General features: G+C 35.9%; 1 protein-coding gene across 1 annotated transcript; it reads left to right on the top strand.

Moving 5' to 3' along the window:
- Positions 1–87: 87 nt before the first annotated feature.
- On the top strand, positions 88–14,982 carry LOC144848340 (uncharacterized). Its single transcript, XM_078705062.1, has 15 exons — positions 88–165; positions 4,885–5,020; positions 5,117–5,205; positions 5,538–5,631; positions 6,076–6,395; positions 6,919–7,038; positions 7,149–7,229; positions 7,409–7,462; positions 7,785–7,856; positions 8,183–8,261; positions 8,361–8,500; positions 8,975–9,238; positions 13,717–13,798; positions 14,231–14,333; positions 14,480–14,982. Exons 2-15 carry the CDS (start codon positions 4,915–4,917, stop codon positions 14,577–14,579), a joined length of 1,704 nt encoding a protein of 567 aa, XP_078561188.1. The 5' UTR covers positions 88–165; positions 4,885–4,914; the 3' UTR covers positions 14,580–14,982.
- Positions 14,983–15,203: the final 221 nt, after the last annotated feature.

The raw sequence follows: 15,203 nt of genomic DNA on the forward strand, positions 1-15,203 counted from the left end.
CGTTTCCAATGCCATAACTTAGAATGAAATTATGTAGAGGCCTGTGAATGGACGGGCTGTAATGACTACCAGCATACAGTCTAATAGCGACAATACTTCACTGATATACAGTGTGTTAATAAGAGAGTACTCGAGAAGTATCTTTTCGGACATATCACACTAAAGGTAGGATGATACAACAGCAATTAATACATTATAGGATATATAATTACTAAATACTAGGATAATGTTTGAGTTATGAATTATTAACATTTTTAATTTTTTTAATTGAAAAATAATTATTTAAATTTTAAGCTTCAATATTTTGCATATTATGGTTCAAAGAAGTGTTAGGCCTCCTATATCCAACCGGAAATAATACAAATGAAAATTGTTTTATTTAAAGTATAGAGAATCGCTCATTTGGGACACACCCCTTTTAAGGTGGTGGGTGGGGAGGCGGGGATCTATTTAAGGGGACACTTTTTGTGGAGCTTTACTATATCCAAAGGAAAGGCTAAAAATAAAAAGCTGTTATATAAGATATATAAATTATATTATATATTCAAGTGTCTCATAAATATTTTGGGCTGGTGTCTAAAGCTCTGTCTGTGTGATAATGATGTCATATAACTACCATATTTAGGAATATCACTGCCATATTTGGGCAAATCACCTTTCTACTAGTTTGATAGTGTAGACAGAGCCTTATGGTACGTATTATTTTATCGAATTTTAGTTTTGATATTTATGAATATTTAAAGACGCAATGGCTGATAAGTTAAATACGGTATAAATTGAATTGAAATAACTGATTTAATATTATCATATGCATTTCGTTTTCTTTCCACTTTTACAAATCTGAAGTGCACTTGTTAAATATTGAAACGATTGAAAACATAATGCATGATGTTTTAGTGACGTAGTACATGCACTTTAAGCGACAGATCACAAAAATAATTGAAAAATAATTGAGTAACTTCTACTATTAGTTGTATAGACTATACCACTAATAGTACACATTGTCACATAGAAATACAGATCTTTGTGGCACATACTTATATAGACACAATATGAGGTTATGCACCTGTTGTATCGAGTGTAATGTATTAGTAGGTTATTCAATGTGTCGTATACCCATAATGACAATCCTACCCGCTGAGCCAAATAAGATGAGCAAATAATACCAAAACTCAAACATAAAAACAAGAGATCTAGGCTACTATATAAAGTTGTACTAAAATTAAAATAAGACATATTATGATTGAGGTAATTATTATTGCGATATGAATTTATTCAGTATATTATAAACATTGTTATTTAGAGAACAATTCTATGTTTAGCCTACATGACATCATCATTTTGGTTACATCCATAACGAGTAAAGCTCTGTCTACACTATCAAACTAGTTTGACAAAAAAAGTGTGATGTGCCCAAATATGATAGCGATATGCCTAAATATGGTAGTGATATGACATCATCATGTCCATATATAGGCATCAACACATTTTTTGTCACATAAGTTTTGATAGTGTTATAGACAGAGCTTTAGCTTGTCATTGAAGTAGCAATTAAAAATCAGAGCCCATTTGAAAGATTTCACCAGCCATTGCAATCTTGGTGATGTTAGTTATTTAGAGGGATATCAATTGAACAACCTTGTTAAAGTGGAATAGTTAATATAAATTCCGTTTTCATAAATAGAACCCCAATAGCCAAAGGCTGTTAAGTGTAATGCAGTGCTATGTTTACACAAATTGCTGTCTGGGGTAAACTCAATACACTATATTTAGCATCTCCCTGACATTACCGTTATAATGTACTCACAACATCGATAATCAAGCCCGTTTAGAAAATTAGAAACCTGATCGATTCCTTGAAGCAGAATGGGTACTGCAATCATTGTTGAGAATAAACTTTGATTGAAATAAGCATGGAGCTTCGCGGATCAATAATTAATCACAATCGTGGCAAAACTAGACATTGCGATATTCCACATGTGCATTGAAACAAGTTGAACTTACCTAGAATATAAATATTTAGGCTTATTGATTTAATTAATTTCTAAAGTACAATTGTTATACCTGAAAAATCTCACAATTATTCTTTGCATTCAATTCAAAATGTAGCGTGCTAAATATAATGCAATTTAACGAAAAAATGCTAAGGCCTATATGTATTTGCTTTGAACGTGATGTAGTGCAATACTAACTTAACCAATCTCATAATACGTGCACTGTCCAACAAGAGGCCATTATTTCAAAATAGTTTACGCTTCTTCTAGATCAGTAATGTTTTAAAATATATATCAAATTTTTTGTATATTTTTTTAATAATATTTTCACCACGAAAAGGCACGTCATAAAAGGAACTAAACGAGGATCAAATTCGATGTATATTTATCACTGCATTGTTATTCGTTTAGTTTTTTGTATTAACGAGCCTTGAACTTTCATATAAAATAAAAATCGTCCAAAATAATTTAGCATAACAATATCTCCACAATAATAATCTAATCTAAGGGCCCATTTACACTAGGACGATAACGATCGACGATAAATATATAAGCTTGCATTTTTTTACATAAAACAAAAGAAATTAGAAAGGTTTTCGTTCTAGAACTATAGGATAATCATTATGCTGTCTTTGATAAAAAAAAATAATATTTTTAAAAATCCAATCAAATGACATCATGATTAATAAAAACAATAAAATCGTTGTATTGTCACGATATTATTGCTATTACTAATCATGACGTCATTTGATTGGACGTGTGAAAATATCATTTTCATCAAAGGAAGCATAGATGGTTATTCTATAGTTCTAGAATGAAAAGTTTTTATATTTCTTTTGTTTTGTGTATGAAAATGCATATTTATCGTCGATCGTCATCGTCTTAGTGTAAATGGGCCTTAAGTTACTTTGGACAATTGTGATATGTTTTCACTCACTCGATGCTAAAGTTATACCAACATGTGTATTGGTCGCACTAATCAAAATGACTACTGTGCATGTGAGTATTGCGACTGCTGCGCCAAGCCTAAGGCTGCATACAATATGAGATGTTATCATGTTTTGTAGCGAATTTTCTTAGTATCGCAAGACATATTGAAGCATAAAGTAGGCCTAATCATCGCTATCAATAACATCGCTTGTTATTGGTCAACTCGTTGACGTTGCTCTTACAGTACACCCTTGCGTTGCGTCAGTTGTAACCAAGCTACGGTCCTCTTTAAGTGTGTCATTTACACAGCACTCAAGTCCGTTAGAAAACCAAAAGTTAAAACTAATGAATATTGAAATCAAACCATCAACTAATCCAATACATTATTGACATAGCTACAGGAGTAGATAGACCCGTAGGCGACAGATCATGTTTGATGTTATACAAATATAATCGACTTCCATTTCACTTAAGTCTTCAAATTGACACAACAATATATTGCGTTGCAATTTTTCTCACTTCCATACATAATTAACGACAGATTTCAAAAGTGCAATTTATACTGTACAACATAGATTTAAAAATACTATGATGGAAGAAGATAAATTGTCACTGAATAGGTCTATCTACACTGTAAAAACAGTGTGGAGCTTTTAAACACGTAGTTACATGTTTAGCGTGTTTAAAACCTAAACGTGTTATAGCTACATGTTGTTTTCCTCCACTCGTTTAGCAGTCAACATGTCACTATTAATATGTTCAATTTTTCCACATGTTTAGCAGTCAGTTAGCGTTGCGTGCATACGATTTTATTGTGCCGGAAAAACACATGGCAATATTAAACACGTCTAAAACCTAAACGTGTCTTTATATTGATCCACATGTTTAACACGTAACTGTGTTGAGTTGGATACATGGCTAAATGTTTGGAAAAGGTGTTTACAGTGTATATCGGGATTTGGCGTACGATTTCTCAGAGACTAGAACTTTGACACTACCAATGGCCTGTACAAGTGGCATATGCCCGAAAGCGCTAGATATTATATAAAAAGTAATTATAGATAAATGTTATTCTATTTCCACACTCGCCATGATGAATGATCTAACCTATATTATCACTGACGTCATTTATCATAAAATACATTTGCGGCAGACAGCCTTCAGTGTTGATAACCAGGTGAGAAGGGGGGGGGGGGGGTAATTGATTGACAATATTCTCTTCAATCGGCTTATTGAAGTAAATTTATAAATTAGATCTTTAAGAAATAAAATACTTTTATATTTTCCTAGTTAATCATGTTTAAATGTAATGAAGCAGCTCAGATAATACAGAGGAAGCATTACAGATTCGATCAAATTATTTTGTTTAACATTTCTACAGCTATAATTACTAAATCAAAGCAGCTATCTAAAATATCTCGATTATGTACAATAATTATCTGATATAGTTTGGCCGTGTTTCAAAAATATTCATCGGTGGATTAATAAAGTAGGGCATCTGTGATTGAATCAATGCTCGCGCCATTGGCAAAATACAATTCGACAAAATACACAGAACAATTTAGGTGGGCAAAGAATAATTATTATTGCCAACTAAATCGAATCCCGTATGCGTATATGCCGTGTTGTCATAATTACTAAGTTCGGTTGTTCCAACTTGGACACAACGCAAAGACGTAAAAACGCACCGCAAGTAATTTGACCAATCACGACGCGATGAATTTCTGAACAGTTACTTGTGAATGGTCAACTCACTTGCATTGTGCCTACGTCAAACTGTAGTACGGTACCAAATATAATTTAAAATATTCGGTAAATTCAACAATTACGTCATTTATTGATCAACGAATTGATTTGATCCAATTTTTGTGGGTACAGCTAACCTAACTAATCTCATCACCAATTATACCGTTGGTTGACTAACTTTCTGACCAATATTGAATGATTTTTTTTCTTACAGAACGTAGAATGAAGTTAATTGCATTTTAAAATGACTAGAGGGCGCAGTATTCTTCTTTTACCCTATCTATGTATCTTTGTTTTAATTTGGATGACGTCATATACCCACGCAAATCAACACAAGAAGAGTAAAAAATGTAAATTAATATAAAATATAAAAATAATAATTTTTATACAATTAGTGCTTTCATAACCATATTGTTAACCACTTTTATTCCATTTCTTCGCTGTAGCATGTGAGTATAGGCAGACGGGCTTAGAGATCAAACACAGACAAAGTTTTACTTCGCCTGACGATCCATGCTTTCGCTGTATGTGTAAAGTAAGTAACGGTCGGTTAAGTGTTGAGACACACTAGTTTTCTTTGCGATTGGAATTAATGTGTATTTTAATCGAACAATTTTTTAAAATGTGACGCCAATTTATCGGCTATCAAGTTTAAATATATTTTCAGCGATATATTCAGAATAATGAGCATCAATTAAAACAAGGCCATTATTATACATGGCTACAGTAGCGTGCGCAAATTTGAGTTATTGTTTACCGACCGACCGACCGACATAGTGAGCTATAGCGACATACACCACTGATATCGCAACACAAGATTAAATAAAGACTTACAGTATGTAGTCCACTATGTGTTCTCTATTTTAGAATGGACGTTTAAATTGTAAAAGGCGAGATTGTCCTATACTACATTGCAAAGTACAAGTAAAAGAAAAGGGTGAATGCTGCCCAAAATGTGCAGGTGATTGCTACCTCTTTTTTTTAACCAAAGTTATTCAACGTAACTGTAATCAAGGCAATTTAACAACAGCATGCAGAGCTCCGTAAATCAAAGGATTTATCTGTGACTGCGACACAATCAGTTCCACGCCCCTTAACAGACACCGCGCGCCGCGGAGATCATGTACATACAGTACTGTTGGTATTTGTCGTAGCCAGACATAACATCAAAGGACTGTTACGAATTTCTATCTTGACAAGGCGAGCTCAGTGTCCTGTTGTTAGATTACCTTTCTGTAATCAATGTAACCAATCAGAACAATGAAAATATAATTTTTCTTCCGGTAGACTACTATTGCATGACACATTAAAGATTTTATATACTGTTAAATTCAGTTAAAGTTTATTTATTCCGAAAATGGTGGACGAGAGCTCGTTCAATAAAAGTATGTTTTATTAATTTCAGAAAAGGTTATTAAACCGAATGTAAATGAATCAGACATATCAGAGAAATCTATACGTGTTGTATTGACACTTCCCCCACCTCCAGTTATACCCCCTCCCCCACCGTCGTCGCTTGGTAAATTCATAATAACAGAGCTTTCACCAACTATGCACAAAAGCGCTATTGGTGCTGTAAGTACACCCGACATTCAAATCATTCAACTACCTCCACCTCCCATTACACCACCCCCGCCTCCTTCACTTGTGACGTCAATGATAAGCATGTATGATGTAAACTACGTTCTACAAGCAACTGAGTCTACGGAACAATTGATAACTGAGGTAAGGAATGCAATTACTGACTGACTGATTCAATAATGACTGACTGATTCATTTCACTCATTCAATGACTGACTGACTCAACGACTGACTGACTCAACGACTGACTGACTCAACGACTGACTGACTCAATGAATGACTGACCCAATGGCTGACTGACTGACTGACTGACTAAGTGATCCATGACTTACTGACTGACCCAGTGACTGACTGACTCAATGACTGACTGACTAATCCATGACTTACTGACTCAATGACTGACTGACTCAATGACTGACTGACTCAATGACTAACTGATCCATGACTTACTGACTGACTCAATGACTGACTAACTCAATGACTAACTGATCCATGACTTACTGACTGACTCAATGACTGACTAACTCAATGACTGACTGATTCAATGACTGACTGACTCAATGACTGACTCAATGACTGACTGACTCAATGAATGAATGAATCAATCAATAAATGACTTACTGATTCGATGAATTAATAAATTAATTAACGAAATACTTTTCGTTAGGGTGTAAAAGAAGAAATACACGAATGTAACATTATCAAACAAAGTTGTGTTGGGCCGAAAGGTCCGGAAATAGAATCTGAGTATGGACAACCAGGGCCAGCAGGTCCAAAGGGAAAGAAGGTAATGTCTAACACGATTATAATTTATGTACAATTTGTAAAGTTATTAGTTATAATTCGATGACTGTGTAGCTTTTTTCTATCCATTTAATAATACAATCTTTATTACAGGGCCCACCGGGAAGACGGGGTAAGAAGGGTGATGACGGACCACCGGGTAAAAGGGGAAAGTCTGGTGAAAGGGGTAAACCGGTAAGTGAGACGATCGGATAATAATCGTGATGTGCCCAAATATTGTAGTGATATGCCCAAATATGGTAGTGATATGACATCATTATGTCCATATATGGGCACATCACAGTTTATTGTCACTAAAGTTTGATAATGTAGACAGAGCTTTAAATAGGTTTTTTGTTGTATATTTCACGTAGGGTTTGCCAGGAAAGGCTGGACCACCGGGAGAGCCAGGACAAGACGGAATACCGGTACATCAGTGTTTCTGTTGTCTGTTGTACTTAGTATTTAGAACAAGGCCATATACATGGCTGCAGTCGCGTGCTCAAGTTAGCGTTTACCGACCGACCGACCGACATAGTGAGCTGTAGAGTCGCGTTGGACGCGACTAAAAATGACGACGGACGTCAATGCCGAAAATCACTTTCTAAACTAAGAAATTAAGTCATAACATGGATAAAATAAGTAACTTAATTTATCCATGGTCAAAATAAGTCGTTTGGAGAGGAGGCAGTTGGTTTATTGTGAAAAAACATTATAATTATTATCTAGAACTATTGCTTATTATTGTAGGGCTTACCGGGGATACAATCTGCAACAGGACCGGTTGGTCCCATGGGTGAGCGTGGTCCACGTGGAAAGACAGTAAGTATGGCTACAAAGTTATCAGCAAAACATAATTAGTTCATGCTATACAACTAATGGTTAGGACATCTGCATATCAAGCAGAAAGTTCCGGGTTCGAATCTCGGTCGAGGCGACTTTTTCTCATTCTCACAGATTTCCTCATCTTTATCGTTTCAAATATTGCTCGACATTAGTATAACGGTACTTCAAAGTACATTGTTAATTAACTTTTTACTTGCGGGTGACTTAAAATTTAGGCAGAAAAATTCGAAATTAATTACAATCATAGTAGCCAATGAATATTTCCTTGCAGTCTAACTAACAATTCTGTAATTGGTTTTAAGGGTAAGCCTGGGCTAATTGGCCCACCTGGAATAACAGGAAGCAAAGGAAATATGGGTATACAGGGACCAAGAGGAATCGGTAAGTATAGGCGTAACAAATGGCAATGTTGTGCTATTAACGACGTTAACGTTGGATATATGAATAATAATTTTATGAATAATTGTTGAATTCACTTAGATGGCCCACCTGGTTATAAAGGTGACAGAGGCATGATGGGTATCCCCGGAGCACCTGGTCTACCAGGACGGATTGGTCCACCCGGACCTAATGGTGTTGATGGCATCAAGGGAGAGAAAGGAGATACAGTAACAAACGGAGTATGTGGTTGTCAACATATTAACATTGTGCTAATTTACTAACCAATATTCATAAAATGTGTTTTATCCAAAAGAAAACAATTATGAGTATTATACAGAGATCCAGATGAACCTTTATATTAATAATACTAACCAATAGTTCTATTTAATCTGACACACCTTAATAAAACCTGAGATTACTGGAATCCTAGGTTGGGATTACTAATCCCAGGTTGGGATTAAGTAATCCTAAGTAAAGCCTGTTAAATTAGATTCATATCAGTACAAATACAAATGTGGCTTTTTTTTTCAGCAATTAGTTGTTCCGGACGAATTCGGCTCTTTAATCCGACACACTTGAATACAACCTGGGATTACTGGAATCCTAGGTTGGGATTAATAATCCCAGATTGAGATTACTGTATTAAGTAATCCCAAGTAAAGCCTTAGCTAAATCAGCTTCATATCAGTATAAATACAAATTATTTTTTTCAGCAATTAGTTGTTGTTGCGGACGAATTCGCCCTTAACGAAATAAACTCAGATGCTTTGCTAGCTTACCGACTGGACAACAAGAAGCTCTATCTCCGAGAGAACGATCAATGGCAGTGCGTAATGCTTCAGAAAGATATCCAGAAAATGCAAGGACCGCCAGGACCACCGGGGGAAACAGGGAAGAGAGGGAAACCAGGACCTATGGGCCCAAGAGGAGAAAAGGGTGACTACGGTAGCATGGTAGTAAAACATGATGATATACAGGTAGGTAGATGTTGGGTAGTAGAACTGGTGTTCAAACGCTGGTGGTGGTCAACTGTGTGTTTCTTAATGGTGTCGTCACGATTAAAGGTTGGTTCCCACTAGCGACGCAACGTATAACGAAACCTACGCAACGTAAGAAAATCCCCTTCCACTAATTTGTGTTCGCCTGCGTGAAATCAAACCTGCGATGTTTGCAGCACTGTGTTGCGTCGTCGGTTTCTACTTGTGATTACTGCGTTGCGTTGAGTTGCGACGCTAGTGGGAACCACGCTTAAACTGATTTAAGTTACTTTCACAGGTACCGCCGATTGCCGGACAAAACACCTGCGTTATTTGGCGTTGCGTTATCACGTAGTAGGCCCTGTGAATTCCATATAAATATTCAACTACGGTCTTTTCACGATTTTTTTCTCAAGCTACTGAACCGATATTAACATAATCCTCGTTCTCAGTGGCGTAACGGCTATGAGCCCTCACTGGCCCAGGGGGAGCTTGAGCAGAGCCCAGAGGAAAAAAACAGGCATTAAAATGGGCCACTTAGGGTTCTTAAACCAGGGGCCCAGGCCTCTACATTACGCCACTGTTCGTCCTAGGTGCATGAGGTACACTATCTAAGAGAGGCAGATGACACTCATTCATCTAATATTACATGTCTCAAATCAATGTATGGTATCTCTGGCAAGGTCCTCACTTGGATTGAGTCGTATTTAGTTTCTCGCACATATGCCATTAAAGTGCGTTCCATTTCATCATCACTCAGTTTGTCATGCGGCGTTCCTCAAGGATCCGTTATTGGACCCCTTCTTTTTATCTTATACACCACTTCACTAGAATCATTAATAAATGCACATGGTCTAAACTGCATGCTCTATGTTGACGATACACAGCAGCTGTATTTGGATTTTTCACCCTGTAATCTTCATAATACAATGTCTAAAATCTCTGCATGTTTGAAAGACATACACACATGGTCATTCAATCATCTGCAACTTAACATACAGAAGACAGAGCTTATTCATATTACATCACAATTCCGAAAATCTCTGCCATTGCAACCATCTTCTGTATAGAACTTAAACCATCCCCAGAAGTTCGAAATCTTGGGGTTTACATGGATTCCCACTTGCGGATGGATGCTAACATGTCATTCTGCTATGGTTGGGATTAGGAAGATTGGTCAAATTCGTAGGTTTCTGGATAGGGAAACAACTACACGACTTATGCATGCCTTTATATCATCACGTCTGGACTACTGTAACAGTATTCATGTCACACTGCCCAAGACTCTGCTTAGGAAGTTACAGATGTTACAAAATAGTGCTGCTCGTCTAGTGTGTCAAACTAAGCAGAGACCACATAACACGTATCTTGCATGAACTGCACTGGCTTCCGGTAAAGGAGCGTGTCAACTTCAAGATATTGCTACTCACATATAAATCTCTTCATGCCCTTGCACCGAGGTACATCGACAATGTTCTCACTCCACAATCATTATGTCGCAATCTTCGTTCCAATTCTCAGAATCGTCTTGTTCCTGCTAAAGTGAAGACCATCTCATATGGTCACCGTGCATTATCTTATGCAGCTCCTATGCTTTGGAATTCTCTTCCAAACTACATTAAAGATGCACAGTCGGTGGCTCTTTTTAAGAGGCTTTTTAAGACTTATTTGTTTAATAAAGCATATTAATCCCCTTTTTCTCCTTTACCATGCCACCTAGATTGTTTTAGATCTAATTTATTAGGGCAGGAGGAGTCTGAGTCCGGGATGACTGAGACACAACTGGTGCTGACCGGGGTTCAATTAGACCGATCTCTGGTTAGCGATGAAGGTGTATCCCCTTACTATATCAGAAAATGTGAGTTTTGAATAGTGACTTAAAGGTGCTCAATAATGATGTTTGTTTAATGTTCAAAGGTAGGTGGTTCCAGAACCTATGTCCAGCAATACTGAAAGTCCGATCTCCCCAACTATGTTTGCGCCTCGGAATATCCAGTAGCACCTGATTACTAGATCTTAGTTCTCGCTTTCTCTCCTTGATTGTCAATAATTCTGAGAGGTATTGGGGAGCGCAACTATTTAGGCATCTGAACACCAGCAGCAGGATCTTAAATTGAACGCAACTCCACTCCAAATATGATCGCCTCGGTCTTTTCATCATTAAGCTTGAGGAAGTTTAAGCCCATCCATGTCTTACTCTCAGCAGTGCAGGCTTCTAAACGTTTTACGGCAGTCAGAATCTCAGTCTGACGAGGCCTGACAGAAACATAAATTTGTATATCATGAAGTTGGTCAGGAATATGTCCTCTATACATTTGACCCTGGAGGGTTAAATGAAGGCACGTCCTCTTATTTGGAAATTTCCTGATGTTTAAAAGAAGCATGTGGTCACCCTAGGTCCGTTTTACACTGGTATGAACCATGGGAATGGTGACAGGACAGTGTTCAATGGGTTTTAAATGAGTAATTTATGTACACCTTCATATACAGTTTTATTTTAAAAACAAAAAAATTCTTACTATATAAGAATTTTGTGAAAATTGAGGTCCTCACTCCTGAGGATGATCAAAGCATATTGATCGAAACGTCAAGAAACTCAACAGTTCTTTTCAGAACTAATATACGTGGTGTACCGCAAACTTTATATTAAAATTGAGGTCAAGGATTAAATGTGACAATACTAAAATTTATGACCATTTCTTGAAATAAATATTCATTATAGTGGATAGAAACATGTATGATTTTAACAATTTAAGATAAAAATAAATTCTTTATAACCAAGGGTTACCGAGATATGACCCTCAGGTGAAAACAAGGTCAAAGGTCAAAAGTTGTATTTCTGGCCATTTTGTATGAAAATGTTTTATTATAGTACATAGGAAAGTGCATATTCTGAACAATATAAGACCAAAATCATACCTATATGACCACTGGTTGTCAAGATATAGAGCGAATACAAAAACAGTCTAAATTATTGTGAAAATCGTCATGCAATAATGTCAAAGGTCAAAAGTGATATTTCCTGCCAAATTTCAAAAATATGTTTCATTAAAGCTTATATAAATATGGATATTTTGAACAATTTATGACAAAAATAAAATCTTTATGACCAGTGGTTACCGAGATATGACCCTTATGTAAAAACAAGGTCAAAGGTCAAAAAGTGGCATTTCCGGCCATTTTGAACGAAAACTTTTTATTATAGTACATAGAAATGTGCATATTCTGAACAAATTAAGACCAAAATCAAACCTCTATGACCACTGGTTGTCAAGATATAGAACGAATACAAAAATAGTCAAAATTATTGTGAAAATCGTCGTGCAATAATGTCAAAGGTCAAAAGTGATATTTCCCGCCAAATTTTAAAAATATGTTTCATTAAAGCTAATATAAATATGGATATTCTGAATAATTTATGACAAAAATAAAATCTTTATGACCAGGGGTTACCGAGATATGACCCTTATGTAAAAACAAGGTCAAAGGTCAAAAGTGGCATTTCCGGCCATTTTGAACGAAAACTTTTCATTATAGTACATATAAATGTGCATATTCTGAACAATTTAAGACCAAAATCAGACCTCTATGATCACTTTTTGTCAAGTACCGTCTATATTTAGGATTTTGATAAATCCAAGATGGCCACCAAAATGGCCCCCAAAAAACCCCATGGGACAATATTTCGTCTTGGGAACATCAAAAAATGTTAATTGTATATATTCAGGATTACAAAAATGTACATTAAAAAAATACATCATGGGGGTGCACGGTAACCCCTCCTTCCTACCCTACTATAATCCTCGTTCTCAGTGGCGTAACGGCTATGAGCCCTCACTGGCCCAGGGGGAGCTTGAGCAGAGCCCAGAGGAAAAAAACAGGCATTAAAATGGGCCACTTAGGGTTCTTAAACCAGGGCCCAGGCCTCTACATTACGCCACTGTTCGTCCTAGGTGCATGAGGTACACTATCTAAGAGAGGCAGATGACACTCATTCATCTAATATTACATGACTATAATCATAATGGAAGGAAGTCATGTTAAACATTGTAATTTCATTCTTTCCTGCTTGTTACAATCAATCATTTCCATTATGTCGATTATGTTACTGTATTTCCCAGTACCGACATACCGTTATCCAATATTAGGCCATCGCGTGACGACAAATAAAGCTCTGTCTACACTATCAAACTTTATGTGACAAAAAAATGTGATGTGCCCATAATGGACATGATGATGTCATATCACTACCATATTTGAGTATATCACTACCATATTTGAGTATATCACTACCATATTTGGCCACAACACTTTTTTTGTCAAACTTGTTTCATAATGTAGACAGAGCTTTAGAAAAGTATAGTTTTATATAGTTATTATTATCATCGATCAATACTGACATGTATTTTATCGTATTCCATGTTTCTAAATTCTGTTTCAAAACGTGTTAAAAGATTCAATTTATTTTCACTAAACAGTCTGGTAATTGTGGGAACGGTATAATTGAAAACGGAGAGTCGTGTGACGACGCAAATGACAATGACAACGACAATTGCATAAGTAAGTGTCATTGTGACAACAATAACATTGTTATTTATATACCACCATTTTTCCCTTTCGTTTTAACATATGCATACAGTGTATATAATATGGGTGGATGGAGGTCACGTAAGTTCAATATATTAACTTTTCCCTGATAATAATAACAATGCTATGGATTATAGACTAAAATATATGTTTTAAAATGAGGGTACATCAAAATAAAGTACATACAATTTAAATAAGATCAACAAGGCGTTGTTTGACGATATAATGATAAAATTAATAATGATAATAACAAGAGTATATATGTATCTGTAATAATCGATCATCTGTATATGGTGGAAATTACTTTTTCTTGAGACAAATGAAAAGAAGAAAACCGAAATCTTCAATGCGGGTGGGTCTATTATTCAAATACCGGTAGTATCTAAAAGATCTCTTCCTTTTCAGATTGTAGCCTATCTTTTTGCGGGGACGGATACAGACAGGAAGGGGTCGAAGAATGCGATACGTTCGATTTCGGTGATAAAACATGCGATAGTTTCCTTCCTGGGTAAGTCTCATAATCAATCAAAACTGCTGGTGTCAAAAACCATTATATTCGAACCATTATATGATTCGGAAACAATTTAGGCCTACTGTCAATCAATTTCAATTTATTTTCTCATAATAAAAAAACGCATATTATTTTCTATCCAGGTACGTCGCAACCGGTCGTTTACGGTGCAACTTTGGATGCCAAATCAACTCACAGGGATGTCGAGCTCTTTACAGAAAAACAAGCACACCATTGGGTTAATTGATGTTGTAACAACAGTATATAAAACGAATCCGAAATACGATAATTTTGAACAATTTTTAACGAAAATTTTCACAATCAAGAACCATGAATGTGTTGTGCAGATTGTTCTATTTAAGGCCTACACTATCAAACTAGTTTGACCAAAAAAAATGCGATGTGTCCAAATATGGTAGTGATATGACATCATCATGTCCATCCATCACTTTTTTTTGTCAAATAAAGTTTGATACTGAGACAGAGCTTAACGGTATAAACTAGACTAAATTAATAACCAGCTCTTTTAATAGATATATAAAATAGCTTTTCTATTCAATAATAGAAATATAATCACATAAGTTATTTTATAACTTGGTATTTTGTGTATAAGTTATAATGCGGCATATATTATTGACGCTGGCGTCGTTCCTCATATACCGCGGTATCTAAAATCAGTTAAAACGATTATTTTGTGTATAAGTTATAATGCGGCAGATATCAGTAACGCCGGCGTCGTTCTTCATATACCGCGGTATCTAAAATCAGTTAAAACAATTATTTTGTGTATAAGTTATAATGCGACATATATCAGTGACGCCGGCGTCGTTCCTCATATACCGCGGTATCTAAAATCAGTTAAAACAA

The sequence above is a fragment of the Antedon bifida genome, chromosome 1 (genome assembly GCF_963402885.1).
Source record: "Antedon bifida chromosome 1, ecAntBifi1.1, whole genome shotgun sequence".
Taxonomy (NCBI): domain Eukaryota; kingdom Metazoa; phylum Echinodermata; class Crinoidea; order Comatulida; family Antedonidae; genus Antedon; species Antedon bifida.